General features: G+C 40.0%; 2 protein-coding genes across 2 annotated transcripts in view; one reads left to right on the forward strand and one right to left on the reverse strand.

Annotated features, from left to right (window-relative positions):
• The window catches only part of RPS3A (ribosomal protein S3A), a 7,459-nt gene extending 3,623 nt beyond the window's left edge, over window positions 1-3,836 (forward strand). The window contains exons 3-7 of the mRNA XM_009329837.1: window positions 470-573; window positions 1,798-1,985; window positions 2,160-2,368; window positions 2,978-3,087; window positions 3,669-3,836. Of these exons, the coding sequence (XP_009328112.1) occupies window positions 470-573; window positions 1,798-1,985; window positions 2,160-2,368; window positions 2,978-3,087; window positions 3,669-3,790 (733 nt within the window). The 3' untranslated portion in view covers window positions 3,791-3,836. The remainder of the gene's footprint in view (window positions 1-469; window positions 574-1,797; window positions 1,986-2,159; window positions 2,369-2,977; window positions 3,088-3,668) is intronic.
• Window positions 3,837-7,978: 4,142 nt separating this feature from the next.
• The window catches only part of SH3D19 (SH3 domain containing 19), a 35,168-nt gene continuing 22,976 nt past the window's right edge, over window positions 7,979-20,170 (reverse strand). Inside the window, exons 9-17 of the mRNA XM_009329838.1 lie at window positions 19,492-19,560; window positions 18,118-18,190; window positions 17,672-17,802; window positions 15,232-15,290; window positions 13,329-13,516; window positions 13,012-13,064; window positions 12,304-12,490; window positions 11,295-11,392; window positions 7,979-9,952 (exon numbers count right to left, since the gene is read on the reverse strand). Of these exons, the coding sequence (XP_009328113.1) occupies window positions 9,836-9,952; window positions 11,295-11,392; window positions 12,304-12,490; window positions 13,012-13,064; window positions 13,329-13,516; window positions 15,232-15,290; window positions 17,672-17,802; window positions 18,118-18,190; window positions 19,492-19,560 (975 nt within the window). The 3' untranslated portion in view covers window positions 7,979-9,835. The remainder of the gene's footprint in view (window positions 9,953-11,294; window positions 11,393-12,303; window positions 12,491-13,011; window positions 13,065-13,328; window positions 13,517-15,231; window positions 15,291-17,671; window positions 17,803-18,117; window positions 18,191-19,491; window positions 19,561-20,170) is intronic.

Genomic DNA, 20,170 nt, shown 5'->3' on the forward strand with positions numbered 1-20,170 from the left:
CCGGCACTGGCTGTAATCCCGGTGGTCCTGGCGTAGTTTGCTGGCCGCGGAAGCGGGGCTTCTCGGGTGGCCCTGGTGCAAGCGTCGTTGTGTCTGGTGCGTTTTAGCTGCAGAAGTCAGGAAATGAAGGGGGGCCTTCACGGAAAAATTAGTTGAAGCGCACCGCTTGTATCGCTCCAGAGTGGTAGCCAGAACTGTAGCGCTGTGTAGTCTTCCGTCATCTTAGCCGTATGACGTTACTGCAGTTGGTTTCCGTCTTTGAGGCAATTGAAATGAACGCCTGCCTCGCTGTAATGGGTAGTACTGTCTGCATTCACATACTCGCCAACCTGTCCATGTTAAACGTGGTAAGAAAACTTTGACGTTTGCATTTCCACTTCACAAAACGTATGGGGAGGAAGTTCATATTTCAGCCTGGTTTAATCTGAGAAAATCAGTAAAAAATCTTTTTTGCTTTTTTCAAATTAAGGGTTGATCCTTTCTCCAAAAAGGACTGGTATGATGTCAAAGCACCAGCAATGTTTAATATCCGAAACATCGGGAAGACGCTTGTCACCAGGACTCAAGGAACTAGTGAGTAGTGGGGTTTTATGCAGTAGTGAGAGATGTATTTGTTCCATGTGCTAGCTCCAAACGTGACTCGATTAAAGAACTGCTGACAAATAGTTCTTGCTCATAATACTATGAACCTGGAAGTTAAAAAAAAAAAGTGCCTCTATTTTAATTGCTTGAGTTAAGTGAGTTTTCTTAAGTTGACAGAGTTGTTTAAACCAGTGAGCTTAGTTGCGGGGAAATTAATGCGGTGTGGTCATTGTTTGTAGAAGAGCACCAAACTGTGGATATGATACAGAAGGACATGCCCGAAGTTTCTAATGAACTGCTGTTGTGGTAACCTGATGAATTTGAGGAAAGCTAAGAATTAAGGAGTCATTCTGATAATCAGAGAGAGATGAGGGGACCATGGTCATAATAGGATCATAAAGACCATCGCCTTATGAGGGACTGAAACTTGAAACTTTTAGGTAAAGAGAGATCTCTGAGAGCTGGAATTGCTAACTTAATGGGAGCATATGTAGATGTATTGCTGAATGGTCAAGGGTTTTTACCACTGAATGGTAAAGGGTTTTTTTGTATCAAGGTTTTTCTTATACATATAGGAAAAGGGAGCCTCTGTTCAGTATGCAGGATAATCTGGATGGAGGTAGCTATTTTTGGAAGGTTAGCTGTGTAGAATGGCTAAATAGTTGAGATACACTGTTTTGGTTGCACTTACAGTTACAAAGATGACAATTATTTTGAACTGTATATATGTGAAACAAGTAAAATAAGGGTCACTGTAAACCAAGAATGAGTCAGCCAGTGTTAAAATGATCAGTTGTTAGAGCTGTGAAACGACTGTACTTAGGTGTTTGTTACTGCTTTATCTCAGCTGAGCACATGTGGCTTTTTATGTTTCTCTTTTCATTAATGTTCATAATTTCCAAATACTTTGTAACGCCTTCCACTTTAAAAAAAAAAAACCCAACCTATTATATATGCTGGAATCTGCAGTATACTGGTATTTGTGTTCAGCATCTGATACAATTCCCTTAAAAAGATTCCTCACAAAGTTAACACAATACGGTATTTGGTTCCATGAGTTGATTTGATCTTGTTCAAGATGCATGCAAACTTCAGAGCTGTGAAGCTAGTGGCATCACCTGCTATTGGAAAACATCAAATGGAAGTTCAGTATGTGATTTGAATAGTACTTTTCTGATGTTAACAAAAGGCGTTTTACTTTGTTTCATAATGCAGAAATCGCCTCTGACGGACTGAAGGGTCGTGTATTTGAAGTGAGTCTGGCTGATCTGCAGAATGATGAGGTGGCCTTCCGTAAATTTAAACTGATAACTGAGGACGTTCAGGGCAAAAATTGTCTGACCAACTTCCATGGAATGGACCTCACCCGGGATAAAATGTGCTCCATGGTCAAAAAATGGCAGGTGTGTAAAGAACAAGGCCTGCGTTGTTGCTAGTGCCTTTAGGAAAGGAGGTAACCACTGATGCGTTGCAAAGCTATGTTTGAAGTGGGCTTGGCAGGCACTAATGAATGTCAGGTGCATGGTTTTGAGAAGCCCGTCTGTCACGTTGATGATAAACGACCATTTCTTTTTTAGACAATGATCGAAGCCCATGTAGATGTCAAAACCACCGATGGTTACCTACTGCGCCTCTTCTGCGTGGGTTTTACAAAGAAGCGTAATAACCAAATCCGCAAAACCTCGTATGCCCAGCATCAGCAGGTTCGACAGATTCGCAAGAAGATGATGGAAATCATGACCCGAGAGGTCCAAACCAACGACCTGAAAGAAGTTGTCAATAAGCTGTAAGCTTTGGCTGTGTTTTTGTTTTTCTCCCCTACAGTTTAAATAGTTGTTTGCTGGTCAGTTGTTACTGAGTACTGAGGGAATGCTGGTGCTTCACGTACTGTTTGGCAGAGACCAGGCAAGGCGCCTCTTGTGCTGACAAGCTGACGTGCCATTTTCTTCGAATACTCTCTTAGTCTCTGCATCATTTGACTTCCATCAACCGTCATGTTTGCATGAACGTAAAATCAGGCTCTCCAGAGATTTTTGGTTTAGTCGGTTTCTGCAGACTAAAACTGTAATTCTGACCAGTTGGCGCTGTGAATGTTCTGGGTTCTTCTGACAGAAGGAGGTTTTCCAAAGTGTGGTGTCTGCTTCCAAAAGTTTGATTGCAGATTTGCTCTCAAAATGAGCACGCTTGCGCTATATCCCTTCTAACGTTGCAAGGAAAACGTCTTAGAATCTAAACGTACTTGAAGAAAACTGTCAGAGCGTGAAGGTAGTTTTGATGATGCAAACTTCTGTAGAATATTACGCGTTCCTAAGAATTACTTTAAGCCTGTGTTGCTGATGAAGCAGCAGGCATAATTTTTAACGTTCTGGTACTGATGTGCTCTCCGATTTTTCAGGATCCCAGACAGCATTGGCAAAGACATAGAGAAGGCGTGTCAGTCCATTTACCCTCTTCACGATGTCTATGTCCGCAAGGTTAAGATGCTGAAGAAGCCCAAGTTTGAATGTAAGTCGATCACTGCAACTGTTTAGTGTTCTTAGAGGAGGATGAGTGAAGCCATTACTTCAAAATGCATTTGCTTTTGGATAAAGGTGTTAAAGCAGCATCGTAAGCTTCAGTAGCTGTAGTAGTTAAAAGGCTTGTCCTGCTAGTCCGACAAAGCAGTGATCGTTCCGTTTGGAGCTTTCTTGAATTCTTGCCTGAAACTGCTGCCGAATGTTTAAAGGCTTTGGCCTGGGAATGAATGATGACAAAATGTTTCGGTCCCAGATGACAGGGGATGATTCCATTTTCCCATTTTCTGACATTCCCGTGTAATGCAGTAGTAGGTTCTTGACTTACCTGTTTTTAAAAAAAAAACTTTAATTTGCAATTTCATTATGTAGCACTTACTTCACTGCTTGTTTTTGTCTGACCCTGTCAGTTGTTGCAGCAGCATCTCCTTGCATGAGCTTTCTGGAGAGGACTTGATCATACCTACTTTAAATGTTCTGGTGGTTTAATTTGTGTATGATGAGCAATTCAGTAATTTAAAACTGTTTTAAATAGGTGTCTCTCTCACTATTTATAATACTTCTTCTTTTTAGTGGGCAAGCTGATGGAACTGCATGGTGAAGGTGGTGGTGCTGGAAAACCTTCTGGGGATGAGGCAGGCACTAAAGTAGAGCGAGCTGATGGATATGAGCCACCTGTGCAAGAGTCTGTCTGAAACTAAAAATTGATCGAAAATAAAAGTTTTAATATACAGAACTAAAGTTTGGTTGCCTGTATTGCTGCTGGACAATATTGGTACTGGATATGTGAATGGGTTTTTAAAAAGGTAAACCTATTGCCTTGGTTTAAAAAAGAAAAAGGAAAAAATACTTGCTTTGGAGATCTGTTTTTCATGATTGGTGTTGCGAGATGGGTGGAAGAAGGTGGTTTGTCCTTCTTGAAAGGTGCTACTGGAAAGTACAATACCAAGGATTCTGTATGTTGGTTTTTTCCCAGTGACTTTGGTCCTCGCAAAAGAAATCTTGTGGAACATGTGCGGAGGTTGTAGCTTCTGTTCTATTGGTGAAAGATGCTTGAAAGAGGAGCACTGTACAGTGCGAATGGGGTGCCACACAGGGAAACTTACTGTTTCAGGATTTTTTATTGTAAGGAAGCTTTGGGGATTTATCAGACTTACTTGCTTGAGAAATTGGTATGTGTATGTTCAAGTTTCTTGGTGGTAACTTACTTGATACGGCCTCTCAGGGGATAGATTTGGTCTCTGATCCTCAAAAGGTGTTAAAAGATCTTTAAGTTGTAATTTTGAGTACGGAAGCAGCGTTAGTCTTGAGCAGTGTAGAAATGCAGAATATGCTCAAGAGCAGGGTTGTATGTAGTTTTTTAACCTCTGTCAGAACTGAGGGGTAACCGTAATCACAGTTGAAAAACCTGTGGAACTTCAGGGGACAAAATTCTACCGTAAAAAGGCAAGAGTCCATGTTCTGAAAATGAAGCACTTAAAATTACTCAGCAAATCACTTAAGAGTGCTTTTTCCATTACCTGATAGTATTTTTGCTTGTGGTTCAGCTTATGCCGGCTTAAAAATTGAAGAGTGTGTTTTTCTGGCTAAAACAAGGAGTATTTTGCACTATCAGCATGTTTTCTTTAGAACTGGGCAACAAACCTAAACTTCGTGCTATTAAATTGTTGGCAAGCCTGTGATTTAAAACCTGAGAACAAAACGGTACTGACCTATTTGGGGAGGTCAACTGAGGTGGCGGTGGCTCTTGCAGTCAGCTGTGAAATAGCTTAGGACAAGAAAGGGAGGGAAGGAATGAAATGTTGCTGTTGCAACTAAGATAACTAGGGGAAAAGTAGAGCGAGGCCCCCCATGAGAGCTGTACTCTTCAATGTTGGGGATTTTAACCTTTTCCTAGTCGATAATTCTGGTCTGGAGCAAATATGCAAAACGAAAAGGATGTTTTCCAATTTATTTAGAAGACTGCAGGTGATGTGATTTCGTGTTGCGATTCCAAGTTACTATTTTAATATGGGGGGTGATATTTAGAACAGCCCATGACTGTAACTTCAGGTTAATTATATTGTAACTTAATTATAAGGTAACTTACTCTTCAGGTAACCATCTTTATTGAATTGTAAATATAGGCCTACTTGTTCTGCTTTTTCCAGTTTGCGTCGTGGAAGGGTAGCGAGTGCTCAAAACTCTCATGATGCTGAAACAGGAGAAAGGAATAGTGCTGCTTTTGGTCTTCGCTTTGCTCTTTTCATCTGTACTGTAGAGGCAGGTGTCATTCTCCTCCGGGCGTCCCAGACAGTCATATTTTTGAAACCATAAATGGCAACAAACTCCCTTTCACTTCTCTAAAAAATGAGAACTTTTCACTGGAGTTAGGAAAAGAAACCATGATCTAGGGTAAGTGTAGTGAGGTTGAAAATCCTTGAACCTACTACAGAAAGTTTTAATGCAGGTATCTACGTGTGTGTGTGTGTGTATCTCTATATATTCAAGCCCTGCACAACAGTAAGATCTGTCAGAGCGTTCCAGTAGTGGACGTGTGTTGGCTGTATTTCCTTTGCTTAGCAGTAGTTCCATCAAACAAATCCTAAGGGACTGTACTGGCCTCTCTGTAGGCGAGGAGAGTCACAAATCCCAAGGTGTCATTTCTGAAAACTTGCGTGTCTTATCCTGTTACTTTTTCCTTCAGCTGTACGCCTGAGGAGTATATGTTGCAAAAAGGCTAGTACAAGAGCATTTTTGGAAAGAACAAGAACTTGCTTTTTTTCAGTTTTTCAAAAATTGTTCTACTGTTTCATGCTGTTCTGGTTTGGGTTGTGGGTTTTGGTTTGGTTTTTTTAATGGAACAGTAGACCGCTGGCATTACTACATAGGGGCTCTGGGTAAATGTATGCTTTATAAAATTATTTCAGATGGAGAAGAGTAAGCAGGAAGGAAAATTTTGTGTATCCTCTGTATTCTCTCTACAAAAAAAAAATGATGGTGTATGAATAGCAGCAATCAACAGAGCACACTTGAAGTATGTGTGGAATTGCTAATGAGCTCAGGCTCAGCCTGTGTCTTCCGTCACAGGTGATCTTGCCACAGCGAGAGTAGAGCATCACCATCTTGTGTGATACCCTGGGATGACAGCCGGTTGCCACAGGTAGCAAGTGTCACGGATTCTGCAGGTGGCAAGCGTGAAACGTACCTGAGGCCGAAGGCTTGAATTAAACTGTGTTAAAGCCATCAGGATTCTGTGAGGGGTTTGGACTACTCGTAAAGGGATGCCATACTATTGTAATATTTGGGGGTGTTTGGAGGGTTTTTTTTGCTGTTGGGTTAAATACGTAAGCAGAATGAGATCCATAAAACTCTCATGTCAAGTGGAGAGCTCAGCTCTCCACGGCATAAGACAATAAAAATGCCATCATGGCTTAATTATAAAAAATTTTATTGGTTAAATACATTCTTAATTTACAGAGGTACCATAACAAACTTACTGGGCTTAACAAAGATTTATTTAGGACACTGTTAATTGTACACAGACAAAGACGTCTTCCTGAAGATGTTTCCAGAGGGTGGATGAAGCAGAAAATGTTTTGATAAATGAGGCTTTTATTATTGTACCCATGTATGGGGGTCTAGCTGAATTTCAAGGTTACACCTGAAATTTGCTACTCTATTGCAGTTAGGATTTGTGCTCCACCTCATTCTCACTTTTTTTGCAGAGTATGTACTGTACACCGTAGGAATTTTATGTTATGATCTGTATGCAGTTTCATGGTGATAGCAGGCATCAAGTCTTAAGAAAATCCCTTCCTGTAAAAGCCAAGCATCTAACTTGTTTCAGTCTTAATAAATACCCCTTGTTTTAGCTGCCTGCAGTAATGCAAGCAGCCTTTAGATGGCACTCCTTGCTCTGAATATGAGGCTTTGCTGCTCTTCTGCCCTGCATAATAGGGAGGAGATGATTAAAATAAAGGAGAGCGGTCTTAATCTACTGACAGGCACTGACTTTAAACATTCAGTGAAAGTTAGAAAAACAACTGGTCAATACACAGTTATAAAAACGGGGAAGAGGAAATTGAAAAAAATACAAAAAAATCAGTTCTACTTTTGAGACTTGTATCAAAATCTTAGAAAACTGCCAGACAGTAAGTAAGTAAACATCATCATACATGTAAGCTTCATCCACCACCACAACGATGCGGTATGTCTTTGGAGGACCTGGGTATTCTGTCTGTTGGTGTGGGCTTTGCTTGGTTCTGCTGTTCTCCCCCTGCTGTGCGCACCGTGGAGGTTCAGAATTGTGTTGGCACAGGTCACGGTGGAAGAAGCCTGTTTGAATAGGGTGATCCACTGAAAGTTTATGGTTGAAAAGTCTGAGTGGCTTGCAGGAGTCAGGAAATAGTATCTATCTGTATATTTGTTTCTTTGGATTCCTCTAGAAGGAGATAATCTGTTCTATTGGAATAAACAACAAGAACCTTCGGCATCTCCTGGCAGGAGAGCTTGGAGTGGGAAGGGTTGTCCTTGGAGGTGGACTTAGGTTAAAGTTTGGTTCCACAGGAGTTCCGGATAGGCTTGCGGGGATGGTAAAACTGAATAATAGCTGTATAAATTGTCATGTTTCCACCTTTATAGAATAGGACATGATTTATAATTGTTTTTATAATGTTACTCCCCTTAATGAAAGTAGAAATCCAGTTCTTGGCTCATTAAAACTGTGTGAGATCTTCATCCCCCAGTTGCGTGGACGGTATTGGTGCAGTTTAAATATACAACACTTCACGTTCATGAAGCTTCTAGAGAAAAAAAAAATGGAGGGCTAACACCTGTGTCTGTATTTGCAAGAACTGTGGCATAACAGTGACTGCAGAGCGAAATAGTGCCGACGACCTCATGTCTGTGCTGCATGTTCCTTGGGTTCACTTCAGGCAAGCTCCAGTCTGCTACCAAGACTGGATGCCCGTTCCCTGCTGCGGGGGAGTCCTTCAGCTCAGTTTTGGCTGTAAGCTTGCTTCTGCCTGCTGTGATGGTAACCGAAGTGCAGTGCATGGGGAGGGGAGGGCTACCCTCGCCAGCTTGCTTAGACACCCATTTAGATGCACCCTGATCTTTTGTGGCAGTAGGTGTTTGTAGCCATAACACTTGGACCTTGTATTGATAAAGTTGTAAGTAGACACATGACTGAGTCAAAACTTTCTCAAGGTCAATCATGATGATTCTAGTTTCCAGTCTCCATCTGCCACTCAACTGTTGGCCCTTCTGCAACCTGAACTTCCAGACCCACACAGAAAATTTTTGTAAGGATATCTCCATGCCTGGTGACCTGCATCTCTCTGAAGTAATGACTCGTGCGAACAGCTTACTGGTTCCGTTTTATTATACAGTGCAAAAGTGATGGAATACTGTCAGCAATGGAAGAGCCAACTGCAGCATAACTTTTTCTATTCCAGTCTGATGAAGTTAGCAGTTAATCAAGATGCATTTAACTATTTTGTCAGAGGCCAAGTGCTGCAAAAAGGAGTTTACTACCAGAAGTTCCTATAATGTGAAGCTACCTTAATCATGTCTGTCTTAATTTGTCATTCAGGTCACACTGCTGCTTTTTACTGAATGCTTTTGTTAGAGCTTCTTGAAGTAACTTCTTGCCAGGCGTGTTTTCCTTAAGGCCTTGATAGACCATTTATAATGATGCTCTGTATAGTTGGTATGTGGTAACAAACTGAAAATTAATCCCATGTCTGCTGAAACCTAAAACCAAGGCTGTATAATATCCCTCATGTTAAGGATAGGAATAGTGTTACTGAAGTATGTTCCAGTGCTTGAGTGACAAATGAAATGCAGACTGAGTGAAGACTGGCTTTCCACTTACACAAAGGGGGTGGAGGAGCAAATAGTTGGCATAGTGCAGCTACTGCATGGAGGGCATCTGAGAAAGCTCAGTAAACGCTGTCTGTCACAACTAACTTCAGCTGGGAAAGAAGGGTGTGATGGTGCTTGAAGAACAGCAGAAAAACCTATCTGGAAGGGATTTTGGGGGAAGGGAGGAAGGTCTAAGATGATTCATACTGATTTGAACGTTATTCGTTAAGAGGCAAAATAGTTAAGTTTTACTCTTGTGATCTTCCTGTATGAGCAGCTTGGGCTAAGAATAGAAGAATACTACACAAGGATTTGCTTCTGAGTTTTCCCTCTTACCAGTATTAGATTTGATATTTTTCTACTATGAAATATCAGTTATCTATCTTCCTTATCCTCTAAGTCATAAAACAAGTGGATTCTACTGCTAATGTGGAAGTCAAGCAGTAACGAGACCTGAATATCAAACTTGATCTACATACTGAATGCTGTAATTATATCTTAAAAACAATTTTTTAAATTTGGATTTTAAAAGTTTTTAAAGAAACCCAAAGCAGCTTACTTTATGCAGACTTTGTACATGATAAATATAATACCAGATAGTAAACATACTAGAATGCTATTTAAGTTAAAATGGTGTTGCACCACAGTATTTCCCTAGTTGGAAACCACTAAAAATCCTGCTTGTATTTGCTCTCAGAGCATTCATGAAGCATGACTACATACACTGTCACAAAAGACTAAAATTTTCTTACTTGACTTCAAGACTCTGGTATGACTGTCTAGAAGCAGTAGTGCAAAACATTGATAGTCAAAACACGTTGATGTCTTTGCTGTGCCTTTAGGATAGAAAACATTCTCTCCCAGATGCAGGGAGTACAAAGAGAGGCAACGCTTCATGGTGTTTTTAAAATCTGAACAAAGTTCTTGGGAAATATCCCAGACTTTCCTTGTATCTCTCCACTCATCCAGTCCTCGTCTACAGATTCCAGCTCTGTTATTGTATCACCTGCCTGTAAGAGAAGGAGTAACATGAGCCAGTACAGCTTACCGTGCAATGTTAATGCATGCATAGCTGATGTTATTCAGAAGCAATTAGTATCAATCAAATAGAAGAGAAGTAGGATGTGGCCAGTCTCTTCTGTTGGTTATGTCTCCTCAAGATTTTTTGCCAAAACCAGCTGAAGCATCTGTTAGGGTAAATACTTGTCTATGCTGAAAAATCACCGCCTTCCGGAAGGAAAAAATAGCACTGCTGGATGACTTCTTGCATTGCTTAAGCTCTCCGGGTAGATATGTTGGAGAGCTGGCTCACAGGCCCCCTGCTTTACTTGTTATTTGTGTGTGTTTCCCAGCTCTGTTACGAGGGTTTCTTTTCTTCAAATGCTTCAAAGCTTTTTTTTTTTTAAAGAATTTAGTCCCAATATTTTCCAGCACGTGGAAACTCTCCTTTCCCAAAAAGGAAAGCAATCTTCTAAGTAGCTCAGTGGGGCCATTTAAAATAAACTGCAGCTCCTGTATTTGATCCTTGTCCCTGTTTTCATCATCCCATGCCACACCCTACATCTGAAGTACTGTCATGGCCCTGGCTTTTCTTCCAGTACCTCCAATTCCCTTTTTCTGCTTTAAAGAATCATCTATCCTTTCAGTATTGCAAGCTGCTAATGCTGAAACTAATTATTTTGCTAGCTTTAGAAAGCAAAAATAGCGTGTTCCAGCTGATAAACACAATTTGGGGCCTGCTGTGAAAGTCTGCTGTTTCTCAGAAACTTGCTTTTGAGGACAGTTACCTAAATCATGACTTTGAATCTACAAGGGCACGCTGTTTCTTGCTCATGCTTCTTAATATTATCTGGGCATCCAGCAAGTATTTAATTTCTCCCCTTGCTCCCATGGCAACTATGTATCATGCTGCCAAACTTTTAGATTTTGCTATACTAGGTGTCCCTTAGAGGCATCCCTGCTGTAGCAGTGGCACTGTTACTATTATCCTCCTCGTTGCTGTCTTTCTAGTTAAAAAAGAGGCTCCCTTGACCATATCAAGTGATCAAGAACTGAATGTACTGCAAAATGAGGTTGGTCTTGTCATGTTTACTGGATCAGAGAAGTTGGAGGAATTCTGCAATTCCTGGCCTCTTTTCAATGTCTCCAGGGAAGATTTTGCCAGTATGAAACAGAAGTGGTAAGGGCAAAAATTTTTTGAGACTTGTTAATATCTAGGCCTATTCTACGTGCTTTGTTCTTTCCTGTTCAAAGCCTATTTTCACTGTGGATAAATCCTGGTTTTTCGCATTCTTAGCATAGGCCTTAGCATAAGACCTTTTGGAAAATTGGACTAAGAAGAAAGGTACTTACTTTGAAGGAAAGCTCATCTTCATTTTCTCCATGAAAATCATAAAGAGCTTTGGCTTTTCCCTTCTTCCCTCCTAGAGACTGTGACAGCTCTACCCTGGCTGCAGAACATGGACAAGACAAGTTATTTGGATTGGAGTGAAATAAATCTCTGTTTCTGGAGAAGTTTCCTGTCATTCTCATGTTTTCTCCCCACTAGTGTGCTACAGGGTGTCCAGATGTTATTACTACTGCTACTTAGCAAATCCACTGTCCTAATGGAATAAAAATCTCTACTGACACCAGTTCATTTTACAGTACTAACAAATTCTCATGGTTCTGCTTCTAAGAGGACTAATTTTAAAGTTCACTTTCTTGAACTTTCCAATGGCAATATCTAATAAAAGCTGTCTTTTCCTCTTTGTATGTGGAGATGAAGCGGCACTCGGTATGTGCTCTGTGCCAGTTAGGTGGAATTTATTTCCTGTCAACTTTTACTCACGGCTTTACTTGCAAAAACTATGGGGAAAAAATGTCATTTTCTGTGTCCTCTGTGAAGGTTTTGACTGCATTCATTTGGGGACCAAAGAGAAGCTCGAGGAGAACGAGCAGCGTTCATTCCTTGCTTCATCAAGGGCATTACACAGCAGCTGTAGTTATTTACAGCTCTACCAGCTCTTTGGCTGTGCTGCAGTGTTTCTCTTCAGCTGAGGCAGAACGTGGTGCCCCCCTATCTTTTGTACCCCTGAATTCCTACTGAAGGCAGCTCTCAGTGGTCCTGTTTCGCCCATGCCCAAACCACACTTTAAACTGACCCAGAATCTGTGTCACCTCCCAGATGACTCACTGACTAGAGCATTATATTGCCATTATTAGAGAGGGTGGTTCAACGCTTAGTTTAGCTTTAGGATATTAAGAACTGTGGTGGTGTGTGGTTTGTTAATGCAATGGAATAGCGGGGTTCTCCCAGAACTCTGTCATGACTGTCACAACCCAAGGAATAACGAATTGCTATCTAGTAGGAGCACTGTACCTGAGCGGGTCCGAACAAAAACTGCTGGGAAAATTCCTTCCTTTTCATTCAGTCTTCCTCTATACCACTCTGAATCTACTTGCTCCAGTATTTGGATGTAGTCTCCCTTTTTAAAGGATAAATCATCTTTGGTTTCTGCTGTAAAATCATGAAGTGCTTCACACCACTCTACTGAGCGTCTGTTGTTCTATTCAAGTGAACAGAAGAAATGCATTAATTTTAGAAGCGTTAATGGAGCCCATAAGCTGATGGATACTGGTGAAAGCAGCTGTACAGAACACGGGTGTCCTGACTTTCTCTCATACAATAGTGTCACTGCAGATGTAGACTAGAATGGCATTTCAGCAATTACCACAGAATTTCATCTAGGCTCAGACGCATTCCTTTGGTCTCATTGGTGGCAGGGGACAGGATTAATAAATTCAAAATTAGACCACTGCAGCAATACTTAAAATAGAGCTAAGAAGAATTTGCTTAAGCACAAAGGGTAAAAATTTACTTACGTTAATTTGCCAGAAGCTATGAATTCAATCAGTTTAGGCCAACTGTCAGAATTCAAGATGTGACCGTGCAGCACTGTGTGCTGTGGGAGTTGTGTTACATTCAAGTTTAAAGCTGTGCAGCTAATGGGACATTATAATAGAAAGTCTATGTAAATCTATGAAACGGCTATGTAAATTCTGTCCCTCACCTATAAAATTTTATTACCTGAGGAAGGGAAGAAGAAACCTCCACCTTGTTCTTCAGTGCTGCTCCTGTACCTACATAAGTGAAGGACAACTTAGAATAGCAGCAATGACCATTCAAAACCTTACTAATGATAGAGATTTTAGATATTCAAAGTTATTATTAAGAATAACTTCTTAAGAAGTCCTACCATTCCTTTTGATTTTTTTAATCTGTCTTTTCTCCCTTTCTAGCTCCTTCCTGCATTCATTGTCCTTTTGGACTTTTCTCCTATATGCTGCCTATATGCATGTGGTACAAAACCACGTTCTTGAAGATTTTTGCAACCATAGTCATACCTGTTCCAGGCAGATCTTCAATTACTTCCACAAAGTTCAAAGGGAAAATTCCAGATGTGCCTCTGAGCTCTCCTTTGGCCCACTCTTCATTTACATATTCTTTAAGGATAATAGTTTCACCTTCTGAAAAACTGAGCTCATCTTTCTGATCTCCAATATATTCGAATCGTGCTACACATCTTGGGCCTCTGCACAAACAAAAGACAAATTTACTTTGCTTTTTTATTATTATTGTCCACTTAATAATAAGGCAGCATTGTGAAAAATATGGATTGGTATCTTTAATTAAAATGATGAAAGAATGCACTGAAGATAGAACAGGTGGAAACTTGGGGTCTAGCCCTGGTTCTCATTTCTGCTTTCTGAGGAGTCTGGAGGAGCTGAACGCAACTTCTGCATCCCAGTTCCTGGCTGTTACAGTATTTTGCATAAGACCCTATTTCTCTTCCAAACAACAACAAAAATATCACCTTGTTTCTGAGCTACCTGTCCCATTTTATGTTTTTGCCCATATCCAAGTACGTGTCCTGATACGCTTTTGTTAAGAGTTTGATTTTTTTTGAGCTAGAATCCAATTTAGATGCAGTCAAACATGGGGGGCGTGGTGGTGGTGGTGGTGTGTGTTTTGTGTATTTGTCCCAAAGCCCAAATACATGGAGGTTTCATAGGGGGAAACTAGTTTTTATCTACTTTGACTAACTTTATTCTGTAAAATCTATCCTAGGCATGAGGAAATAAATTATCTATCGAAGACAGAAACATCAATGCATCTGATAAATTTTACATCATTTGGTATAATACTGAAAAAACAAATTCATTTTTTCCTCACTTAAATAGATTAATAATTTAATAAACTATTAAAATAAATTTAAGAAATTACTTTAAGAAGATTTTTGATTTATCAGAAATACTATGCTGGAAAAAAGTGTTAATAGGCTTTAATTCTTTCTATAGCACCGCAGCATACAACCAATGTAAGAAGCTTGATTCCCACCCCTGTCCCCCACTCATATCTTTGCAAAAGCTTCAGGACAGAGCTAGCACTTTCTGTTTCTTTCTTAGTTGCAGAAGCAGCTTTTAAAAATAAAGTTTCGGTTAAGACAAGCCAAGCCCTGTCTGAGGAACAAACTGAACCATCCCCTTGATACTAGTTCCTGCCTCTGCCTGAATTTGCTTTAATTGCTGCAATGAATGATTATGAAATCCAATAAATCATCGTTGAGTAAAAACAGCAGGAAAAGTTGTTCCTTGCCCACAAATCTTCGTACAAGTTGTTTGCAAGTCAGAAATGAAAAGTGCTTGAAGTACATTTGATAATTTGATCTGGGGAACTTTAGATTCACCTCTATAGTTATACACTTTTAAGCAGAGAAATCTATCTAACCTGAAGTTCAGCTATATCCTGTCCCATTTTATCTTGTTCTCTCAAATGCGTAGGAGCCCTACCATGTTACATCTTAAGAGGATTCCGAAGAAAGTAACAAGGCCAGGAGCAAAGAGAGGAGAGTGCAATGCTGCTGAAGTTAATCAGATCGGTTCACAGTTTCTGTAACCAATTTTCATGAAAAATTGTGGGAAATGCTCTTCTAATACAGCTCGTAAGAGGAAGGAAAGTGAGTGAAGGGGACTATCTTTATATAAACATTTATTATAAAGATAAAGTGATCTACCGATTTTTTGAAGCCATGAAGTGAGTTTTTAGGCTTTTTTTTTACCTGAATATGACTCTTACTAAAACATCATACACTTTCAGTTTTGAGAGCTTACTTTTTAAAATATATTTTGGTGAAGAAACTGTTAACCATATTAACCTCAGCGCAGATAACACCTGCTTCAAAGTTATCTTTCTTTTTACTTCCTAGTAAATCAACACAAGAAAGAAAAGAAGATTTATCTGACTCACTTAATACATTGTGATGAACAGGGTATTTTTTTCCTGTTGCTTTCTTCTGGAACATCAATCTAATAAGACAACAAAATAAGTAAAATCTTCCATTTCAAGCTCATGGCAACATAACTACAATAAACTTGGAACTGGTTAAAATAATCTAATTTTCAGCTAAGCATCAGCTCCAGTTATGACCTCCATGTGACGCTCTATAGTCGCTGGCATGCTATGATATATGACAATATTAATGTAGATTTCATCCATGTATGCTGATGTCTCATTTTTCAATCTCATGCAAACAAGGAGCGCTATTTAATGTTTTCGGTTATGAAGCTGTTTTACTTGTGGCGTGATTGATTGACAGAATATGGGACTGGATGCTACTACATGTTGTTGCATTTAGCTCCCAACTTTCAGTTGGTAATTGCTCTCTATTATTTACTAGCAGAATAGATCACAATAGACAAAATTATTGTTTACACTTATCCTGTCTGGGCTTTGGTAGCCAGCTGTCCTCCAAACAAAACCACATCTATCTCACAAATCTCACTTGAATTGGAGAAATATAATTTAGAAAATCAATACACGGATATGTCAAACTGACAGCATTCAAGTTCTTTATCATAAGAGGACTTCAACTGTATTTTTGGTGTGACACAAAGGATGATCTGTGAGATGTGTAACACTACAAGCCTAGAGACCCTGGCAAGGAGCTTTGGGTTACAGCTCACTATCGCATGAGCCAGTTCCCATAAAAATCAACAAGAATGTTTCATGAGCTTATGTGAAGGACTGGAGGAAATCATGCTGCCTTTTAGGACAAATAATCTTTGCAGTGCTCTTGCTAGAGGAGCGGGTATCTGTGGTGCTCTGAAGGTTCTATGGGAAGTAATAACCATGTATTATCGTTAGGTGTCCGGACCTAAGCTACTACCCAGCTCAATATTGTAAAACACACTATAGTGTATTGTATAGAGACCTTGTATCAAGATCAAATGTGACATGAATAAACAGGAGAATTCACTCAGTAAATTAGCCTCATGTACTGCACTCTTTTTCCTTTAATTTCCTTTAATTTCCCTTTTTTTTTTAATTTTACTGAAACAGAAGATTTCTGCACTCAAAGGGTAATCACCTTTTACAACTAAAGTAGAAATTTGAAACACATCTTCCCTAGCTTTTATGAAGTTGTATCTGTCTGTATCAATGCTGAATTTGACCCCAAATACTCATTCCACTGCTTTAACATAAAACCTTTTCTCTATTAGCCATCAGTAGTAACAAGAGCTTTTAAATTAAGCTGTTGGTCTGTGTAGAAGCAGCTAATCAATTTAGCTAACAATCTTTCTTGTGAAAGCGAACCGAGTATGGTTCCATTATTACTAACCCCGAGTTTAGTTTTTATTCTTCAGCACTTCTCAAATCTTAAAATTTTTCTCCAATAACACCGTTACAAACTAAACAGACACCCTACACTCTCTGATGGTTACCAAATACTTGGTATTGTCCATGTAGCAGCAGTGCTCATCTCTGCCAGCTGTCCCGGCTCGACACAGGCCCTTACTGTCTTTAATACCCAGCCATGCACCTTCACTGCATCCTGGTGTCAGTTTAGCATTCCTCCGTGTCCGTATGGCTGGTGTGGACAGCCCAACGGCCCTTTCTACTGTCACAAAACGGACTTCAATCTCAGACTCAGGCTTGCAGCAGATTTGACCCAGCTTTTGACACGGTGAACCATACTGTATCTCTTTTAAAGATGAGGCACTCAATTGCTATTGGGCTCCAAAACAGCACCTGTCTCTTGCCTGCCATTTACTGTCAAGTGTCACATTCAGTGACAGGATTGCTTTAAGCTGCTCATTTGCAACAACACAATCTCCTTGCACTGTGTCAGCACAACCATTTGTGCAGCCACTTAGTAAGCCACTTAGGTGAATTGATCCAGCTGGAAAATAAATATTCTAGGAAGAAAAAAAACATGTTTTGTTGGGCCCAACTGCTGCCCCAACCTAGTTCACCACATGGCTATAAAAGTGGTGATTCCAGCACAGTTCAAGGGACAAGAAAATGAGAGAAGCGGGGGGTTGGTGGGAGGCACAAAAAGCAACCATCTTACTGAGTGTTGATTCTTACATGCAGCTGTGAAAAATAATCTGCTCTGTAGACCCTGAGGAACTATGTAGGTTAACAAAGAGAATCTGGTAAGGGCCATGATTTTCTCACTTGTCTTCAAATTAGCAGCAAAATAATCCCCATAACACAAGTTGGTTGTGCCAAATCAAGCATCTTTCTAATACCATACAAACAAGTTGATACATCTTCTGTGCTGCCAGAGGGAAAAGAGATTATCTAAATACAGAATGGAGTTAAACACACAGGAGCTATAGTAAAATAGAACCAGAAAACAAATGCAATCGGATCTCATGTAGTGATGTATACAAAGCCTACATACAACTACTTTAACAAAGCTGGCAGGAAATATCCCTGTGCGATTCCCACATTTTCCTCTGTACCACTCAGTATCGATTTTCTCCAAAAGACAAACGATATCTCCAGAATGAAGGTCCAAGTCATCAGCATGCTCTGTAAGACAGCATCATTTCAGTTAACAGTAGTTGTCACGCTCACTGTTTTTCTCTAAGTAAAACCTTCTTAATATGAATACCACAGACAAAACCAGAATGAGTTTTCAAAAAGTCTTAACTATACCTGATAAACCAGTTAGCTTTAACTAAAAGACTAGCCCAACTATAGCTAAACCTATGGATTTGAACAACTCTACATGCAGACCTTGCAGGCTGAGCTTCCTCATTGTTTTTAAGCTCTAATTCCTAAGAAAATTCCCATTTGAAAGTCTTGGGAGTAAAACAAGCTTCCAGAATATTCACATTTACTTACCTGCAGGAAAATCATGCAGGACTACAGCATGAGGTGCACTTGTGTCAGAAACTTTTGGAGGGTGGTTTGAATCCTGACAACAACAAATAAATTCAAGTAGTTTATAAACCATGGAAGATACTAACAGAGATTCTCTGTTACGTACTCTGAAAGTAATTTTCTGACTTTGGACACAATGTTGTTCTGGTATCAGAGAATCACCTTTGGAGGCAATGGTCAGTATTGGTCACACAGCTACGGGTCTGATTTCTGTATGCCTTTCGCCAGTGTAAACCAGAATGCATTTCACCAAAATCTACTTTTGAGCCAGTAAAAGGAAGGGAAGACAAGTAACTTTTCCCAGTATAGACAAAGCCTCAGCTATCTCTCTGGGTCAGAAATCTGGAGCATTGATAGCAACTCTCATTGCAAGGGCTGTGGCCAAATTTTGCACTGCTGCTCAGTACTGCGTGCCATCAGTTACTCTTCCTTGCCCAGAGAGAACCCTCCAGCCCAACTGTCCCCAGCACACTCAACAGGGGCAGCACACCTGCTGACTGCCAAGCATTTTAGAGGGGCGAGCAAGCCACTAGGCCTTTGCTTACAGGAAGATAACGCTGAGGGGAAATGACAATTTTGTGTGGGATCTTTATAAAGGGAAATTATATTCAAGATGCTGAGCCTTCTTCTCTATCCCACCCACTAGGAATTTTTAGACTGTACCAATGACAATCACTGTGCGTGAATTACATTCAAAGTAATTCATTGCGTATAAAAACCCAGTCAAAAAAGCCCAACATGGACAAAGATAAGGCCAGAATAATATGAATTACAACAGATAACAACAGATTGCATAGAAATCTATTTCAGCCATGTAGGTTTCTGTTAATAATCAAAAAGGCTGCTCATAGCTATAATTTATGCTAGCTATTTAATATTAATACAGTCATGCCCTAAAAACAGATTAGGTTCTGTACAAGCAGAGAGAGGAAAATACTTTGAAGTCTGTATGTCAAAGCCAAGTCACTGATATATCATGTACAGCACTTCATAAAACTACTCGCTTATCTTTTGCCCACTTTTCAGATACTCGGCCAAGGAAGTGATTATCTTCCTATGAGACAGAGGAACTTTACCAGTTTCTTCTCCCTTCTGGCACTCCAAGCAATTACTGTTGCTCGGCTCCATAAGCAGAATGTCCCTGTGCTAGAAGGCAAATCACCATTACTGGGTTTTGTTTTGGTGGTTGTTTTGTTTTCATTAAAGAAACACAAGGATTTAATAAACCACTATTACATTTCTCAGTGTAACCTTTAAAGCCTAAAGCACTTGATACTTTAACACAACAGGAGTCTTGCTCATTAAATATTTATCAGCAGAAAAAAAATGCCTTACCTTACAGGACAGTTCTCCAGTGTTCCTGGGAAGACAATCTTCCTTGGCAACTCCATGAGGCACAGGTAGCTTGAATAGAAACAGAGGCAAATGGAAAAGTTTGTTTCACTTCTAAGCATCTGGAATTCCCACTACAAGTGAAAAAGATCAGACGATTGAACTATTCAAACCACCTACTACAGGTAACTAATTTAGGAGTCCAGTGGAAGAGGATAAGCTCATTTGGAAGGCATTCAGAACGGACTGCTGGTGATATGAACTGCCACGTTGAGAAACCCAGGTGTTATCATCCACTTTAAAAGCATCTTAGCCACCTAACTGGTATCATACCATACGATACATGATGTTCAGCAACACACTGACACAGAAATGTATTCATTTGTCATGGAGGGCACTGGAAAAACAACCTGGGAGGAAAATTTCATTGACAGCAACACTTGAGGGCAGGGAATTACTAGTGATCTGCTACTGAAAAAAATCTCATCTACAAAAATATGTCCATGTTTCTTATGTAAATAGGTGTGGCTACATCAGAGAGGAAGCAACATGCTTCCCTTATCTCAAAGCTGTTCCTACTATCAACTTAGATACATCTTTCTCTCTCTCTCTTGCTCCTCTGCTCCACCAAGGATCTAAATGCAGGAGTGAAGATCAAAAAGAAGGCAACTGAAAGCTTCCA

Source organism: Pygoscelis adeliae, unplaced genomic scaffold (genome assembly GCF_000699105.1).
Source record: "Pygoscelis adeliae isolate BGI_AS28 unplaced genomic scaffold, ASM69910v1 Scaffold67, whole genome shotgun sequence".
NCBI classification, from domain to species: Eukaryota; Metazoa; Chordata; class Aves; order Sphenisciformes; family Spheniscidae; genus Pygoscelis; species Pygoscelis adeliae.